Source organism: Salmo salar, chromosome 16, assembly GCF_965601325.2.
Source record: "Salmo salar chromosome 16, fSalSal1, whole genome shotgun sequence".
Taxonomy (NCBI): domain Eukaryota; kingdom Metazoa; phylum Chordata; class Actinopteri; order Salmoniformes; family Salmonidae; genus Salmo; species Salmo salar.
In genome coordinates, this window is record NC_138306.1 from 2,031,944 (window position 1) to 2,051,192 (window position 19,249).

The window sequence follows — 19,249 nt, forward strand, 5'->3', positions numbered from 1 at the left end:
AAATAAATGGTCAACAACTCAGGTTTCAGAATGTCTTGGTCAGCGACTTCACTGTTCCAGAACTAGCAGCTAGAGGAATTTCTCTGACAGCTTGTCGGGGGTCGGTTTCAGTGTGGTTTCTGATTTCTGAACAAGAGTGAGGATTCCAACACAGTATACACATTCTACTGATTCACACAGTGCATGCACATAATACAGTGCTTTCAGAAAGTATTCTAATGTAATGTAAAAAGCTGGTTTTTGATATAAATATGAAGAAAACATGCATGTATTGTATAACATAATGTCCTAGGAGTGTCATCTGATGAAGATCATCAAAGGTTAGTGCTGCATTTAGCTGTGGTTTTGGTTTTTGTGACATTATATGCTAGCTTGAAAAATGGGTGTCTGATTATTTCTGGCTGTGTACTCTGCTGACATAATCTAATGTTTTGCTTTCATTGTAAAGCCTTTTTGAAATCGGACAGTGTGGTTAGATTAACGAGAGTCTTGTCTTTAAAATGGTGTAAAATAGTCATATGTTTGAGAAATTGAAGTAATAGCATTTCTAAGGTATTTGAATATCGCGCCACGGGATTCCACTGGCTGTTGACTAGGGTGGGACGCAAACGTCCCACCTAGCCCAGAGAGGTTAATGTGCTTCTTCTTGAGCCACTCCTTTGTTGCCTTGGCCGTGTGTTTTGGGTCATTGTCATGCTGGAATACCATTCCACGACCCATTTTAAATGCCCTGGCTGAGGGTTTGATGGTACATGGCCCCGTCCATCGTCCCTTTGATGCGTTGAAGTTGTCCTGTCCCCTTAGCAGAAAAACACTTAGCATAATGTTTCCACCTCTATGTTTGACGGTGGAGATAGTGTTCTTGGGGTCATAGGCAGCATTCCTCCTCCTCCAAACACGGCGAGTTGAGTTGATGCCAAAGAGCTCCATTTTGGTCTCATCTGACCACAACAGTTTCACCAGTTGTCCTCTGAATCATTTCGATGTTCATTGGCAAACTTCAGACGGGCATGTATATGTATTCTTGAGCAGGGGGACCTTGCGGGCGCTGCAGGATTTGAGTCCTTCACGGCGTAGTGTGTTACCAATTGTTTTCTTGGTGACTATGGTCCCAGCTGCCTTGAGATCATTGACAAGATCCTCCCGTGTAGTTCTGGACTGATTCCTCACCGTTCTCATGATCATTGCAACCCCACGAGGTGAGATCTTGCATGGAGCCCCAGGCCGAGGGAGATTGACAGTTCTTTTGTGTTTCTTCCATTTGCGAATAATCGCACCAAATGTTGTCACCTTCTCACCAAGCTGCTTGGCGATGGTCTTGTAGCCCATTCCAGCCTTGTGTAGGTCTACAATCTTGTCCCTGACATCCTTGGAGAGCTCTTTGGTCTTGGCCATGGTGGAGAGTTTGGAATCTGATTGATTGATTGCTTCTGTGGACAGGTGTCTTTTTTATAGGTAACAAGCTGCAGTTAGGAGTACTCCCTTTAAGAGTGTGCTCGTAATCTCAGCTCGTTACCTGTATAAAAGTCTCCTGGGAGCCAGAAATCTTTCTGATTGAGAGGGGGTCAAATACTTATTTCCCTCATTGAAATGCAAATAATTTTATAACATTTTTGACATGCGTTTTTCTGTATATTTTTGTTTTTATTCTGTCTCTCACTGTTCAAATAAACCTACCATTAAAATTATAGACTGATCCTTTCTTTATCAGTGGGCAAACGTACAAAATCAGCAGGGGATCAAATACTTTTCCCCCCCACTGTAGACAAAGAAGTGCTCTCCAATAGTAGTACCAAAACATTGAAAGACAGTTTTCTCAAAAGTGAGTTTACAAGTTGATCAACTTTCAAAGCAGAATTACTTTCCCATTGTAGCCACGTGCAAAATCAGGTGCGCGTGTGTTCTCATTTAAATAGAGTAGGCTATAGCCTGCATGGGCGGGGAAAGCACGGGGCTGTTATCATTCCAAGGATATGTAAATCCTAAATATGATCAGGCTATAGTTTACTACATTTCCTATAAATAAATATTGATCACCCATATTTGTCTCCGTCTGAAAATCGTTCCACTCCTAAAAAGAAGGCTCTAAAATGTAGGTCAGATGAAAGTGCAAGCCTCTCCAACTCTTCTCGCTACAAACTACGTCTACCTTAGTTGTTGATAAATCCCAGTAATAAGATAGATTCATATATTGGTCCACATGAGAACCTCTGGTAATTTAACCTACTTCTTAGGGTATTTTTGCGCACTTTGATATTGCCTACAGGGCCCAAAATTGCTGGGACCTGGCTGGCAAGTGAGCTGCGTCACATGCTAAAATGCAGGACTGCGCGGGTTTGAAACCAGTTCTTGCAAGTGGGAATCCAGTGCGATATGAAAAGCTGCATGTGTGGGCGGGAGTGGGATGAAGAAATCAGTCCCACACAATGAGGTAACATGACTAAAATGGGCAAGCAGTTTATTAATATAAAATGCGGTCCCAGATACAAATGTTGAGCAGGTAATATGGGTCAGATCTTTTGACCTGGTGGGGTTAAAACAAGCCGTTTTCGCTGCAGTAATGGTGTAACCATGACGCTAATGAATCTGTGCTTGATTGTTTCTCTAGGGCACTCAGAAACAATGGTACAGTGAACCCTTACCGTTACAACAATTATTATCTGCTGCCAAAATAAAACTCCTGGTCGCACAACAACGTATTTTGTCACACTTAGGAGCCCTTTCTACCACAAGTATATTAATCACATCCATTCATACAGTTCTCAAAAAATCTTCTGATCAATATCAGTATTGATGGCTAAACACTATCTGAACACTGTGTTTGGACATCACAGATACAGTGACTGTCTACTAGTCTCCACACACACACACACACACACACACACACACACACACACACACACACACACACACACACACACACACACACACACACACACACACACACACACACACACACACACACACACACACACACACACACACACACTTTGGCACATACTCCCCCTGCGTTTGTGCGGGCATCTGCGTTTTCTTGCACATTCAAGGAAATGTATATTCAACCAGCAAGGTTAGGGTAATTGTAAGTGTTAAGATCAGGCAGGGTTAATGTAGCCATTATCCGAAACCATACAATATCTACCAGTTCTATACCCACTGCCTACCTTCAAAGTCTTCCTTGAGGAAGTCAGGGTTGGATGTGTCGGGTTGGGAGCAGTCTGGTCCTGAGTATCCCGAGTCACACACACAGTGTGTACCCCTCACACATGACCCGTGTCCGTTACACATGTCCTGGCACTGGGGGCCAATGTATACACTGTCCAAAGCCCAGGTAGGGGGGGATGAACCGCTGGAGTAGAAGCCCTGGTACCAACGGAACCGGATGGATCTGAGAGGAGAGAGAAGAAAAATAATATGAAGAAGAAGAGAGAGATGGAGAGAAATGATCTATACACTGAGTATACAAAACATTAGGAACACCTGCTCTTTCCATGACAGATTACCCAGGTGAAAGCTATGATCCCTTATTGATGTCACTGATTAAATCAACCACAATCAGTGTAGATGAAGGGGAGGAGACAGGAAGAAAAAAAATGTTTAAGCCTTGAGCAAATTGAGACATGGATTGTGTATCTTTGCCAATCAGAGACTGAATGGGCAAGACCAAATTTTAAGTGCCCTTGAACAGGGTATGGTAGTAGGTGCCAGGTTCACCGGTTTGAGAGTGTCAGGAACTGCAACGCTGCTGGGTTTTTCCCGCTCAACATTTTCCCGTGTGTATCAAGAATGGTCCACCACCCAAAGGACATCCAGCCAACTTGACACAAATGTGGGAAGCATTGGAGTCAACATGGGCCAGCATCCCTGTGGAATGCTTTTGACAAATAATGGCTGTTCAACCTAATATTAGGAATGTGTTTGTCATGCTTAATACACTCAGTACACTCAGTGACAATATATATATATATATATATATATATATATATATATATATATATATATATATATATATATACACATACATACATACAGTCGTGGCCAAAGGTTTTGAGAATGACACAAATATTAATTTTCACAGTCTGCTACCTCAGTTTGTATGATGACAATTTGCATATACTCCAGAATGTTATGAAGTGATCAGATGAATTGCAATTCATTGCAAAGTCCCCCTTTGCCATGCAAATGAACTGAATCCCCCCAAAACATTTCCCCTACAGTTCAGCCCTGTCACAAAAGGACCAGCTGACATCATGTCAGTGATTCTCTTATTAACACAGGTGTGAGTGTTGACGAGGACAAGGCTGGAGATCACTCTGTCATGCTGATTGAGTTCGAATAACAGACTGGAAACTTCAAAAGGAGGGTGCTTGGAATCATTGTTCTTCCTGTCAGCCATGGTTACCTGCAAGGAAACACGTGCCGTCATCATTGCTTTGCACAAAAAGGGCTTCACAGGCAAGGATATTGCTGCCAGTAAGATTGCACCTAAATCAACCATTTATCGGATCATCAAGAACTTCAAGGAGAGCGGTTAAATTGTTGTGAAGAACACTTCAGTGCGCCCAAGAAAGTCCAGCAAGCGCCAGGACCGTCTCCTAAAGTTGATTCAGCTACGGGATCGGGGAACCACAAGTACAGAGCTTGCTCAGGAATGGCAGCAGGCAGGTGTGAGTTCATCTGCACACACAGTGAGGCGAAGACTTTTGGAGGATGGCCTGGTGTCAAGAAGGGCAGCAAAGAAGCCACTTCTCTCCAGGAAAAACATCAAGGACAGACTGATATTCTGCAAAAGGTACAGGGATTGGACTGCTGAGGACTGGGGTAAAGTCATTTTCTCTGATGAATCCCCTTTCCGATTGTTTGGGGCATCCGGAAAAAAACTTGTCTGGAGAAGACAAGGTGAGCGCTACCATCAGTCCTGTGTATGCCAACAGTAAAGCATCCTGAGACCATTCATGTGTGGGGTTGCTTCTCAGCCAAGGGAGTGGGCTCACTCACAATTTTGCCTAAGAACACAGCCATGTATAAAGAATGGTACCAACACATCCTCTGAGAGCAACTTCTCCCAACCATCCAGGAACAGTTTGGTGACGAACAATACCTTTTCCAGCATGATGGAGCACCTTGCCATAAGGCAAAAGTGATAACTAAGTGGCTCGGGGAACAAAACATCAATATTTTTGGTCCATGGCCAGGAAACTCCCCAGACCTTAATCCCATTGAGAACTTGTGGTCAATCCTCAAGAGGCGGGTGGACAAACAAAAACACACAAATTCTGACAAGCTCCAAGCATTGATTATGCAAGAATGGGCTGCCATCAGTCAGGATGTGTCCCAGAAGTTAATTGACAGCATGCCAGGGTGGATTGCAGAGGTCTTGAAAAAGAAGGGGCAACACTGCAAATATTGACTCTTTGCATCAACTTCATGTAATTGTCAATAAAAGCCTTTGACACTTATGAAATGCTTGTAATTATACTTCAGTATTCCATAGTAACATCTGACAAAAATATCTAAAGACACTGAACCTGGGACTAAACACCTCCCTCTGCAACTGGATCCTGGACTTCCAGACGGGCCGCCCCCAGGTGGTGAGGGTAGGTAACAACACATCTGCCACGCTGATCCACAACACTGGAGCTCCCCAGGGGTGCGTGCTCAGTCCCCTCCTGTACTCCCTGTTCACCCACGACTGCATGGCCAGGCACGACTCCAACACCATCATTAAGTTTGCAGATGACACAACAGTGGTAGGCCTGATCACCGACAACAATGAGACAGCCTATAGGGAGGAGGTCAGAGACCTGGCTGGGTGGTGCCAGAATAACAACCTATCCCTCAACGTAACCAAGACTAAGGAGATGATTGTGAACTACAGGAAAAGGAGGACCGAGCACGCCCCCATTCTCCTCGACGGGGCTGTAGTGGAGCAGGTTGAGAGCTTCAAGTTCCTTGGTGTCCACATCAACAACAAACTAGAATGGTCCAAACACACCAAGACAGTCGTGAAGAGGGCACGACAAAGCCTATTCCCCTTCAGGAAACTAAAAAGATTTGGCATGGGTCCTGAGATCCTCATATTGTTCTACAGCTGCAACATCGAGAGCATCCTGACCGGTTGCATCACTGCCTGGTACGAAAATTGCTCGGCCTCCGACCGCAAGGCACTTCAGAAGGTAGTGCGTATGGCCCAGTACATCACTGGGGCAAAGCTGCCTGCCATCCAGGACCTCTACACCAGGCAGTGTCAGAGGAAGGCCCTAAAAATTGTCAAAGACCCCAGCCACCCCAGTCATGGACTGTTCTCTCTACTACCGCATGGCAAGCGGTACCAGAGTGCCAAGTCTAGGACAAAAAGGCTTCTCAACAGTTTTTACCCCCAAGTCATAAGACTCCTGAACAGGTAACCAAATGGTTACCCAGACTATTTGCATTGTGTGCCCCCCCCAACCCCTCTTTTACGCTGCTGCTACTCTCTGTTCATCTTATATGCATAGTCACTTTAACTATACATTCATGTACATACTACCTCAATTGGCCCGACCAACCAGTGCTCCCGCACATTGGCTAACCGGGCTATCTGCATTGTGTCCCACCACCCGCCAACCCCTCTTTTTACGCTACTGCTACTCTCTGTTGATCATATATGCATAGTCACTTTAACCATACCTACATGTACATACTACCTCAATAAGCCTGGCTAACCGGTGTCTGTATATAGCCTTGCTACTCTTATTTTGAAATGTCTTTTTACTGTTGTTTTATTTCTTTACTTACACACACACACACCTTTTTTTCACACTATTGTTTAGAGCCTGTAAGTAAGCATTTCACTGTAAGGTCTACACCTGTTTTATTCGGCGCACGTGACAAATAAACTTTGATTTGATTTGAAGCAACAAACTTTGTGGAAATTAATATTTGTGACATTCTCAAAACTTTTGGCCACGACTGTATATACAGTTGAAGTCGGATGTTTACATACACCTTAGCCAAATACATATAAACTCAGTTTTTCACAATTCCTGAAATGTATTTCTTGTAACATTTCACTGTCTTAGGTCAGTTAGGATCACCACTTTATTTAAAGAATGTGAAATGTCAGAATAATAGTAGAGAGAATTATTTATTTCAGCTTTTATTTCTTTCATCACATTCTCAGTGGTTCAGAAGTTTACATACACTCAATTAGTATTTGGTTGAATTGCCTTTAAATTGTTTAACTTGGGTCAAATGTTTTGGGTAGCCTTCCACAAGCTTCCCACAATAAGTTGGGTGAATTTTGGCCCATTCCTCCTGACAGAGCTGGTATAACTGAATCAGGTTTGTAGGCCTCCTTGCTCGCACACACATTTTCAGTTCTGCCCACATGTTTTCTATAGGATTGAGGTCAGGGCTTTGTGATGGCCAGTCCAATACCTTGACTTTGTTGTCCTTAAGCCATTTTTCCACAACTTTGGAAGTATGCTTGGGGTCATTGTCCATTTGGAAGACCCAATTTCGACCAAGCTTTAACTTCCTGACTAATGTCTTGAGATGTTGCTTCTATATATCCACATCATTTTCCTGCCTCATGATGCCATCTATTTTGTGAAGTTGACCAGTCACTCCTGCAGCAAAGCACCCCCACAACATGATGCTGCAACCCCTGTGCTTCACGGTTGGGATGGTGTTCTACGGCTTGCAAGCCTTACCCCTTTTTATTCCAAACATAAGGATGGTCATTATGGCCAAACAGTTCTATTTTTGTTTCATCAGACCAGAGGACATTTCTCCAAAAACTACGATCTTTGTCCCCATGTGCAGTTGCAAACCGTAGTTTGGCTTTTTTATTGCGGTTTTGGAGCAGTGGCTTCTTCCTTGCTGAGCGGCCTTTAGTAATCAATTAGTATTTGGTAGCATTACCTTTAAATTGTTTAACTTGGGTCAAACATTTCAGGTAGCTTTCCGCAAGCTTCCCACAATAAGTTGGCTGAATTTTGGCCCATTCCTATCTATATATATGTTAACTGGCCATTTGAGACATTTGAATGGGATGGTTTTCATATTAGTTAGGCTCTCTTCTATGTCCTGTAGTCTCTCACCCGCAGAGTCTGAGCTTGCCGAAGTGGATGATCTCCCTCCTCCAGCCCTGTGTTGTCCCGGGGTAGTAGACGCTGGCGGGGTGCAGCTCTGTGGAGCATTGGGATGAGGGCTGGGGGCCCCCTGAACACAGGGGCACCAGGAGATGCCATGTAGCCCCAAAGTCCCTGGAGAACTCCAGTCTCACTGGATTAGAGGAGGAAGAATCTGCCGTGCATCCCACGTTGATCTGAGAACAAATGAATACATTATTATTACTATGTGATCTTTATAATGATAATGACAATAACATCTAAAACACAACACAGGAAAAATAAACAGGAAAAATGTTTAAATTATAAACATAATATCAATCAAATTCTTAGTTGTTATATTATAAAGTATTACTAGTATGATTATGAACATTATTCAGTATTATATTAATTAATGTTCTTGCTTCAGCAAGAACATTAATTTATTTATTTGATATACTACTGACTTATTAGTATTAGTGTGTTTGCATCAACAAGACCACTCTAGATATTCAATATACTTCTGTTTATGTTTTTTATTTCATATAATTATGTTGTGATGAATTATTATAAAATAATTATGATCCTTTTACACCCCGCATTCATTTGTATCACAGAGAATAGTAATTATAATAACTTCATATAAATCAGTCATTATCTTTATGAAAACCCTTTGCTCTGGCCTCCACTTTTAAATTAGGATACATTTTCTCATTCTTTATCCTCTTATCTTTTCTGTCAGTATTTCTCTTTCCAACTCAATTTATCTGTCTCTGTTCCGCTTTCCTCTTTCCACATTCCTCTCCTCTTATACTTCACTAATTTTCTTTCCCACACTGTTTTCCCAACCAATCAGTCTGTTCTCTCTCTTCTCTTCATACCTCAAACTGTATGATGGTGTTTTCATTGACATCAATGTCTCTGGTGGTAATGGAATGTTCTCCCAACTCACTGGAGACAAACACCATGGCAGACTCATCATCCTCCCTGTACAAACACATACATTAGACAAAGTCTGTTATCTACAGTCCTTTACAGTAGGGTTGGGGTCAAGTCCAACTCAATTGAATCAATTCAGGAATTAAACAGAAATTTTACGTTAAAGGAGTCAATGCAGCCGTTTAAAAAAAAAAAACTCAATATCAAAAACATATTGGGTAGCAATTAAGTAACTTACCGGGATTGATTTCAATTAAAATTGACAAAAATAAACAAAAACACCTTCTTAGCAAAGAGCAATTTATGAAGTAAGAATTTTGCTAGTACTGTCTGGGAGTCATCCGAGTGGGGAGGAGAAAACTGAAAATTAGCTGTTATTGGCAGAGAGGTTTGGAACTCTCTTTCTGATTTACTGCCTGGTGATGTCACCAGTCAGGCCAAAACTCCATCCCATCAAAACAGGCTCAAATTTCAGTCTGTCTTTTCAAGCAGATCTTATACTAAAAGGGCATTATCATAATTTTCACAATTTCAAAGTATTATTCCAACCTCATAGTGTGGAAATATATATAAAACACAGGAAAACACATTTTTTGACTGTACTGGGCCTTTATGAATATGTAAACTAAATTGGTAGTTAACTTCCTGAATTTACTGAATTAAAGTGGCATTGACGCACGTATGTTGAATTTACATCTTAGAGGCACACAGAGATGAAGGGTTGTAGGTTAAGTAGAAGGTTCAGTGTGTTCACAGTGCACTAAAAGGTTGTACAACCAGTAGGTCTACTCACAGGCCACTCTTCTGGTAGGGGCAGTAGAGTCCAGTGTTGCCTCCTGGGTAGAAGAGCCAGTTGTAATCCTGGGGTCCGCCCTCAAAGCTTTCAGAGACTACAGGAGTGTTGTTGAGCGAGCTGCCATCGATGATCAGGTCATCAATCACCCACACCTCCTCTTTTTTACCTATAGGACAGAACACATATAGCCAGTCAGACATACAATGTGTCTTCATACAGTATGTCATTATTTTGCACTTTGTCTTTGGTTGTGATTCGATTCGCTACTCTTCACCCAAAAATGTACACTCTCATTGCATTAAAAGCATTGGATTGGATGAAGTTTCCACCATTTCCTTACACCAGTCCATTCCTTTAAAATCCATGAAGTGGAGTGTACAAGCACACACTTCTTATGTAGATAAACGGACCACAGACTCTCTGTGTGTGTTCACTACTCACCGCTGTTGTAGGGCTGCCAGAGCCTGAAGCGGGTAGCATTGGTCTGGGCACTGGTGGGCAGAGGAAGGTGGATGAACAGCGTATCGGTGGAGGTAGGGAAGTAAAACTCATCTAACAACAGCCAACTGATCCCCCCGTTCACAGAGTACTGTAGTAGCACCAAGTGGGAGCGCTCTGGGACACCTGGGAAAAGAACACAGAGTTAACGCAACCCACACACAGTTAACCTGTCTGGGCTAGGGGGCAGTATTTTCACGGCCGGATGAAAAACGTACCCAATTTAATCAGGTTACTACTCTGGCCCAGAAACTAGAATATGCATATTATTAGTAGCTTTGGATAGGAAACACTCTGAAGTTTCTAAAACTGTTTGAATGGTGTCTGTGAGTATAACAGAACTCATATGGCAGGCAAAACCCTGAGAAAAATCCAAGTAGGAAGTGGAAAGTCTGAGAATTGTAGTTCTTCTTTTGTTTCTCTATCGAAGCTACAGTGTCTGTGGGGTGACGTTGCACTTCCTAAGGCTTCCATTTGCTGTCTAAAGCCTTCAGAAAGTGGTTTGAGCATTTTCCTGTCACTGGGCAGATAATAGGAGCTCAGTTTCTGAGTGGTCTGCCTGGCAACAAAGGGATTGGATATGCGCGGTCACACGAGCGCACAATTCCTTCTTTTTCTTCTTGAATGAATATGCTATTTTCCGGTTGGAATATTATCGCAATTTTACGTTAAAAATACCATAAAGATTGATTTTAAACAACGTTTGACATGCTTCTAAGTACGGTAATGGAACATTTTGACTTTTCGTCTCTTGTTCCGCGCTCGCGCGTTATGTCTTTGGATAAATGATCTGTACGCACGAACAAAACGGAGGTATTTGTACATAAATATGGATTATTTCGAACAAAAACAACATTTCTTGTGGAAGTAGCAGTCCTGGGAGTGCATTCTGACGAAGATCAGCAAAGGTAAGAGAATATTTCTAATACTAATTCTGAGTTTAGGTTGCGACGAACTTGGCGGGTGTCTGAATAGCTCACCGTGATGGCTGAGCTATGTACTCAGAATATTGAAAAATGTGCTTTCTCCGTAAAGCTATTTTAAAATCTGACACAGCGGTTGCATCCAGGAGTAGTCTATCTATAATTCTTTAAATAATTGTTATATATTTTGTCAACATTTATGATGAGTGTTTTTGTAAATTGATGTGCACATTCACTGGATGTTTTGGTGGGAATACATTTTCTGAACATCACGCGCCAATGTAAAATGCTGTTTTTGGATATAAATATGAACTTTATCGTACAAAACATACATGTATTGTGTAACATAATGTCCTAGGAGTGTCACCTGATGAAGATCGTCAAAGGTTAGTGCTTCATTTAGCTGTGTTTTGGGTTTTATTGACACATGTCCTTGCTTGGAAAATGGCTGTGTGATTATTTTTGTCTATATACTCTCCTAACATAATCTAATGTTTTGCTTTCGCTGTAAAGCCTTTTTGAAATCAGACAATGTGGTTACATCAAGGAGAGGTGTATCTTTAAAATGGTGTAAAATAGTTGTATGTTTGAGAAAGTTGAATTATGACATTTTGTTGTTTTTGAATTTGCCGCCCTGATATTTTACTGGCTGTGTCCCGCAGGTGGGAAGCTAGCCCCCCCACGTAGCCCATAGAAGTTAACAGTTTAACATATCTACAAAACACTGAAACAAAGTAAAGATTAGAACTGTAAGCAGATATAGCCAAAATGTACTGTATGTGAAAATGAGGCCTACCCTTAGTGATGAACTTGAAGGAGAACTGGATGTAGACAGTGCTGGTGCAGTCCATGTCCCTAGACACCAACATACGCAGACCTTCCTACATATCAAGCAAAACGGAAAGAGAAATCAAGCAAACTCAGCAAAGAAAGAAACTTCCCTTTTTCAGGACTCTGTCTTTCAAATTTGTCATTGCAGGCAATCTCAACACTGTGCGTTACAGGGAAGACATCCTCCTCCCTCGTGTGGTCCCCTTCCTGCAGGCTCATCCTGACATGACCCTCCAGCATGACAATGCCCCCAGCCATACTACTCATTCTGTGAGTGATTTCCTGCAAGACAGGAATGTCAGTGTTCGGTCATGGCCAGCGAGGAGCCCGGATCTCAATCCCATTGAGCACGTCTGGAACTTGTTGTATCGGAGGGTGAGGGCTAGGGCCATTCCCCCCAGGATTGTCTGGGAAATTGCAGGTGCCTTGGTGGAATAGTGGGGTAACATCTCACAGGAAGAACTGGCAAATCTGGTGCAGTCCATGAGGAGGAGATGCACTGCAGTACTTAACCTGTTGGGTCTAGGGGGCAGCATTTGCACGTCTGGATAAAAAAAATGTACCCGATTTAATCTGGTTACTAATCCTACCCAGTAACTAGAATATGCATATACTTATTATATATGGATAGAAAACACTCTAAAGTTTCCAAAACTGTTTGAATGGTGTCTGTGAGTATAACAGAACTCATTTGGCAGGCAAAACCCTGAGACATTTTCTGACAGGAAGTGGATACCTGATGTGTTGTATTGACTTTAAAGCTATCCCATTGAAAGACACAGGGGTTTAGGAATATTTTGGCACTTCCTATTGCTTCCACTAGATGTCACCAGCCTTTACAAAGTGTTTTGAGTCTTCTGGAGGGAGATCTGACCGAACAAGAGCCATGGAACGGTGATGTCCCATTAGACACCTGGCGCGCTACTTCATGTTGGGTACCCTCGTTCCAATACGTTATAAAAGGCTATGCATTCGTCCACCTTGAATATTATTCATGTTCTGGTTAAAAAAGGCCCTAATGATTTATGCTATACAACGTTTGACATGTTTGAACGAACGGAAATATATTTTTTCCCCTCGTTCATGACGAGAAGTCCGGCTGGCTTACATCATGTGCTAACGAGACGGAGATTTTTGGACATAAATGATGAGCTTTTTTGAACAAAACTACATTCGTTATGGACCTGTGATACCTGGAAGTGACATCTGATGAAGAGAATCAAAGGTAATGGATTATTTACATAGTATTTTCGATTTTAGATCTCCCCAACATGACGTCTAGTCTGTATCGCAACGCGTATTTTTCTGGGCACAGTGCTCAGATTATTGCAAAGTGTGATTTCCCAGTAAGGTTATTTTTAAATCTGGCAAGTTGATTGCGTTCAAAAGATGTAAATCTATAATTCTTTAAATGACAATATAATATTTTAACAATGTTTTCTAATTTTAATTATTTAATTTCTGACGCTGACTTGACTGCCGGTTATTGGAGGGAAACGATTTTAATGCAGCTGGTGGCCACACCAGATACCGACTGTTACTTTTGATTTTGACCCCCCCTTTGCTCAGGGACACATTATTCCAGTTCTGTCAGTCACATGTCTGTGGAACTTGTTCAGTTTATGTCTCAGTTGTTGAATCTTGTTATGTTCATACAAATATTTACATATGTTAAGTTTGCTGAAAACAAATGCAGTTGACAGTGAGAGGATGTTTCTTTTTTTGCTGAGTTTATAATCAATGATAAAGTACACTTACTAAGTCTGCTAGGCAGATAATGTGTGAGTTTGTGTGTGTGCACAAGTGTGTGTGTGTGCATGCGTGCATCTTCTCTATCTGCTCTCTGGGTCTTTTTCACATAAATGTGTGTACAGTATAGGTCACACTAAACAATAGAACCCATACCCCTTTGAAGATTAGTGCGGTGCCAGATTTGAGGGGCTCTCCACTGAGAGTCCCCCTCTCAGCCCCGTACACCTCGGGCCACTGCTCCGCCGCCAGGTTCTCGTTGAAGTCGTCTCTCAGAATGGAGGGGAGGGGGGTCAAGGGCACGCAGTGGGCCCCGCCATAACCCCGGTCACACCTGTTGGAGAGGGTGGGGGTTACAGGTGAGGTTGTTTATTTCATATCCATAGTAAGGGTTGTTATTCCAGGCATAGGCTAAATCTGGTATCCGAACCAAAATTCCATGTCTGAACATATTTGATGACTCTGGGATGCTGGCCTTCTAGGCAGAGTTCCTCTGTCCAGTGTCTGTGTTCTTTTGCCCATCTTAATCTTTTATTTTTTTTGGCGAGTCTGAGATATGGCTTTTTCTTTGCAACTCTGCTTAGAAGGCCAGCATCCCATAGTCGCCTCTTCACTGTTGACGTTGAGACTGATAAACTTGGATTTGCTAACACAACATTTCTCCCATTCTTCTCTGCAGATCCTTCTCTGCAGGTCTCTCAATCCTGACTAGTCTCCCAGTCGCTGGAGATTGATGAGGAAAACATTTCATTGAATCCATTTTAGAATAAGGCTTTAACGTAACAAAATGTGGAAAAAGGTAAGGAGTCTGAACACTTTCCTCATGCTCTGTATAATGATGAAAAAAGAAAACTGGACACAGGAATGTTCTTGCAACATTCCCATGAAATGTGTTTTGCAGGTACTATTTAATGAAGCTGCCAGTTGAGGACTTGTGAGGCGTCTGTTTCTCAAACTAGACACTCTAATGTACTTGTCCTCTTGCTCAGCTGTGCACCAGGGCCTCACACTCCTCTTTATATTCTGGTTAGAGCCATTTTGCTCTGTTCTGTGAAGGGTGTACTACTCAGCGTTGTTCGAGATCTTCAGTTTCTTGGCAATTTCTCGCATGGAATAGCCTTCATTTCTCAGAACAAGAATAGACTGACGAGATTCAGAAGAAAGTGCTTTGTTTATGGCCATTTGGAGCCTGTAATCGTACCCACAAATGCTGATGCTCCAGATACTCAACTAGTCTAAAGAAGGCCAGTTGTATTGCTTCTTAAATTAGCACGACAGTTTTCAGCTGTGCTAACAAAATTGCAACATGTTTTCTAATGATCAATTAGCCTTTTAAAATGATAACCTTGGATTAGCTAACACAACGTGCCATTGGAACACAGGAGTGATGGTTGCTGATAATGGGCCTCTATATGCCTATGTAGATATTCCATCAAAAATCAGCTGTTTCCAGCTACAATAGTCATTTACAACATTAACAATGTCTACACTGTAGGACATTTCTAAGTGACCCCACACTTTTGAACGGTAGTATATGTATGTATATATATATATAAAGAACCCCCAGCACCCCCTATGGTTTTCACATATAATATAACACAGTTCCAGTAAATTCCATACAAAAGTTCTGAGCTCAACATTAAATACTGTGAGACAGTGTGTATGTTTGTGTAACTCACAAACAGCATCCGTTGTCACAGAGTCCGTGTCCAGAGCACATCCAGGGGCAGCCAGGGGCCAGCAGCACATTGTCCAAGGCCCAACCGTCTGCCCCAGGGAGGAAGTGGGGCTGGATCCACCTGAACCGAGTCCTGGGAGAACTACAACCACAGAATGGAACACATGCTATGAATCTTTAGACATGTTTATGGCATTATTATAAAGGGTTATGAAGGATAGTTCAAATGAGGTGTTACTATATTGCAATGCTTAAATAGTATTCTTTTGTTTATGACTGGAGTATTCAAATCACAAGGATACACTTTAGAGAGACAAGCTCTGATGTGCCACTAAGCAAACTAATAATATACACATACACACACAAGCATGCACAAACACACACGCACACACCACACACACATACTTGGCAGCGCTGGGCAGGTACACCGTAACCCTCCTCCAGCGGTTGTACTGTGTAGCGGTGTAGACTGAGCTCATGGTGTAGCCGGCACAGCCGATGGCAGGTGGAACACACTCTGGGGTGAGCAGGGCCCAGTGGCGCCCACAGTCTGTGGGGTGGTAATACGTTTTAAGAACTTCCATGTATAAACATTAGGAACCATTTTTGAACTTTTCAGTAATTATTAGAAAAAATCTCTAACCATTTATAATAATTACAATTCATGAGCATTTGTATAATTTATAACCATGTATAAAGCATTTATAAATATGTATAAGCATGTATAATAATTTAAAAACAATAATAAAAACCGCACACCAAAAATGGCTGGCCTGATGTTTTCTAATAATAGTTGTTCCTGCTAAAACCAGCACCTGGATCTAGACGCGCTGCTGAGCACAGAGTTTTCTCTTGATTTTTCTGTAATGTATAATCATTTATAAAGGATCATCCATGACGGTTATTAGAGTTCGTTACCTGTGGAGTACTCCAGCCTGACACCGTGGGATGAGGTGGTGACCTTACTGCAGCCCATAGACAGTTCAAACTGCAGGAAGGAGGAGCCTGACACCTCAAAGTCCCAGCTTTCTGCATACCGCGGCTTCTCTGCAGGGAGACAGACAGTGACATGCTCAAATAAAATAAAATAAAATACAATTTTATTGGTCACATATGCATGGTTAGCAGTTGTTAATGTGAGTGTAGCAAAATGCTTGTGCTTCTAGTTCCGACAGTGCAGTAATATCTAACAAGTAATCTAACAAGATGGTCAAGATAGGGCCATAATGTGTTAGAGTTGTGAGAACTGGATATTTATGTTGTGAGAACTGGACAGCACATTGACACACATGGTCAACATTGAAGTTGTGGTAAACAATAGGTGGGTTTGGGTATTGGGTAAACTATGAGTACTGATCTAAAATATATATTTTAGTAACAACCTGCACACAGTCTGAGATGGCAGTGAAACAAACCACATTCATGGTAATACACATCACATTTAACAGTGCTTTATGCATCCGGGAACATGCCGTGCTGCCTAGCTGGGGTGTAATATTTATAGATACTTTGGAAAATTGCTCTTGCTAGATCTGGGGTACTGGATGGGACTGGATGTAATGTAATATTTGCACAAAGTAAATCCGCTCACAGCTTGATGCACACATAAATAACAACCAGGATGTTAAATCAAGGTTGCTGCCATTAACAATTCAGAAGCCATATGGTGTAAATGGCAAAATGGCTGATTCAATACAGCCTGGGTTGTTTGTGATGTAGGAGTTGACCGTGTCATGTTGATGGCATGGTGTGAATACCAGTCTCAAGATCGGCAGTAGTACTGTTAGTTTCCTGTTCTCCCATGTAGGCTAAATCATTGAGGCCCGGATTAAAGAAAGGGGCTTGTAGTGTGCGTGTCTGCGTGCAGTAGTAGGACGCACTGTCTGTGGCATCAGAGGGCCGTATCTAGAGACAGACAGACAACTGTGTGTGTGTGTGTGTGTGTGTGTGTGTGTGTGTGTGTGTGTGTGTGTGTGTGTGTGTGTGTGTGTGTGTGTGTGTGTGTGTGTGTGTGTGTGTGTGTGTGTGTGTGTGTGTGTACTGTAGTTTAACTCACTGTCAGTGGTGTTGCTGTTGAAGGACAGAGCTGTGTCCAGAGACAGACAGTCTACAGTGATCTCTCCCCCCTGTATGCGGTACCAGTTGTGTCTCAGAGGAGACGTCCCGTCAAACTTATCATGGAAGCCAGTCCTGGAGCTGTCATTCATACCAATCAGAACATCATCCAGAGCCCACTGGGCTGAGTGTTTACCTAGAGGGGTAGAGAGAGAGAGGTGGGGGAGAGAGAGAAGAGGAGAAAAAGAGGGAGAGATCGATAGAGTATGGCTCATCCTTTTTGAAGGATACACTCTGTGTGGCCGCTGCTTTATACACATTCTTTACATGGGTCCCTGCAAGTACTGTATGGATGGCTCAATGACTGTATGGTGTGTCCCTGTGATCCATGTAGGGGTTGGGGGCCTCACCCTGCTGTGGCTGCCACCAGCGGAACACAGTGTAGGGAGTCTTGGCGGGTGGAGGCAGCTCGATGGTGACCACCTGGGAATCCAGGAAGGAACCAAAGTCCAGCTCACGTAGGAACTGCCACCGAACCCCGTTGTTGGTGGAGAACTGGACTATCACTCCTGAAAAAGAGGAGACGAGGGAGGTCAGAAAGTTGAGGAGAAGAAGCAGCCAGAAAATCATTATAACAGCAACAGCGTGCATGCAATGTCAAATAGCCACCAAGCAGAGGCAGAAGAGAGCCTTATTGAGGTCTACAAACTTGAGTCTGTCAGAGGTTGAATTGGAGGTTTTCAGTAGAGATGGAGAGTCACCTTCGTTGCGGGAGCGAGGTCTGGTGCAGGTGGGTCCAACATTCTTCCCTCCAATTCGGATGTAGAACTGGACAAGCCTGCAGACAGACACAGACAGACAGACAGACAGACAGACAGACAGACAGACAGACAGACAGACAGACAGACAGACAGACAGACAGACAGACAGACAGACAGACAGACAGACAGACAGACAGACAGACAGACAGACAGACAGACAGACAGACAGACAGACAGACAGACAGACAGACAGACAGACAGACGAGCAGACAGACAGACAGACAGACAGAGACAGACAGACAGACAGACAGACAGAGGGGTTAGGTCACCAGAGAAAGGGGGTGTAAAATATAATTAGCTGACTCAATTAAATATGTTAACACTGGAGGTTTAGAGCAAACTTCCTCTGGAAGTTGCCTAAAGCTGCTCTACAAGACAGGTGAGGTATGCATACTTTCAATTCTATTCAATACAGCAGTGTGATCATACTGACCGTGTGTTCGTCGTATCCATAGGTACAGTGCGTGCCTCTCTCTTCCCAGAGCTGCTGAAGTACAGAGCCTTTCCCTCGCTGATGGTGCCACAGCCCCCTCCGACCTGCCCCCCACTCAGGGTCTGCCAAACCGGGCTCAGCTTGCTCTCAAAGCCCTCTGCCAGCTCTGTGGGGCTGGCCACCGCTGGCACGCAGCTGTCCTGCTCAACTGGGATACACACAAAAAATTAAATTGATTAACAATTGATCATTAGGTGAGTGTCTTTTTTAGACCCCACTGCACTTTTTTTAGAACCCTCTCCTTTTCACTCTTCCTATAGAACTGCTAGAACTCCCCACTCTCTCTCTCTTTCTCTCTCCCTCTCTTTCTTTCTGCTTATTTCTTCCCTCCCTCAGTACGTGTGTATCCCATGTCACAAAAGCAGACCCCAGA

At 42.9% G+C, this 19,249-nt stretch overlaps 1 protein-coding gene across 1 annotated transcript in view; it reads right to left on the reverse strand.

The window, feature by feature from the left end:
• LOC106573022 (reelin) overlaps window positions 1-19,249 on the reverse strand; it is a 318,880-nt gene that overhangs the window by 64,694 nt on the left and 234,937 nt on the right. The window contains 14 exon segments of the mRNA XM_082962453.1: window positions 3,165-3,388; window positions 8,085-8,311; window positions 8,975-9,080; window positions 9,826-9,994; window positions 10,270-10,452; window positions 12,046-12,130; window positions 13,986-14,163; window positions 15,509-15,649; window positions 15,913-16,057; window positions 16,426-16,554; window positions 17,564-17,758; window positions 17,973-18,131; window positions 18,324-18,400; window positions 18,817-19,024. Of these exon segments, the coding sequence (XP_082818579.1) occupies window positions 3,165-3,388; window positions 8,085-8,311; window positions 8,975-9,080; window positions 9,826-9,994; window positions 10,270-10,452; window positions 12,046-12,130; window positions 13,986-14,163; window positions 15,509-15,649; window positions 15,913-16,057; window positions 16,426-16,554; window positions 17,564-17,758; window positions 17,973-18,131; window positions 18,324-18,400; window positions 18,817-19,024 (2,226 nt within the window).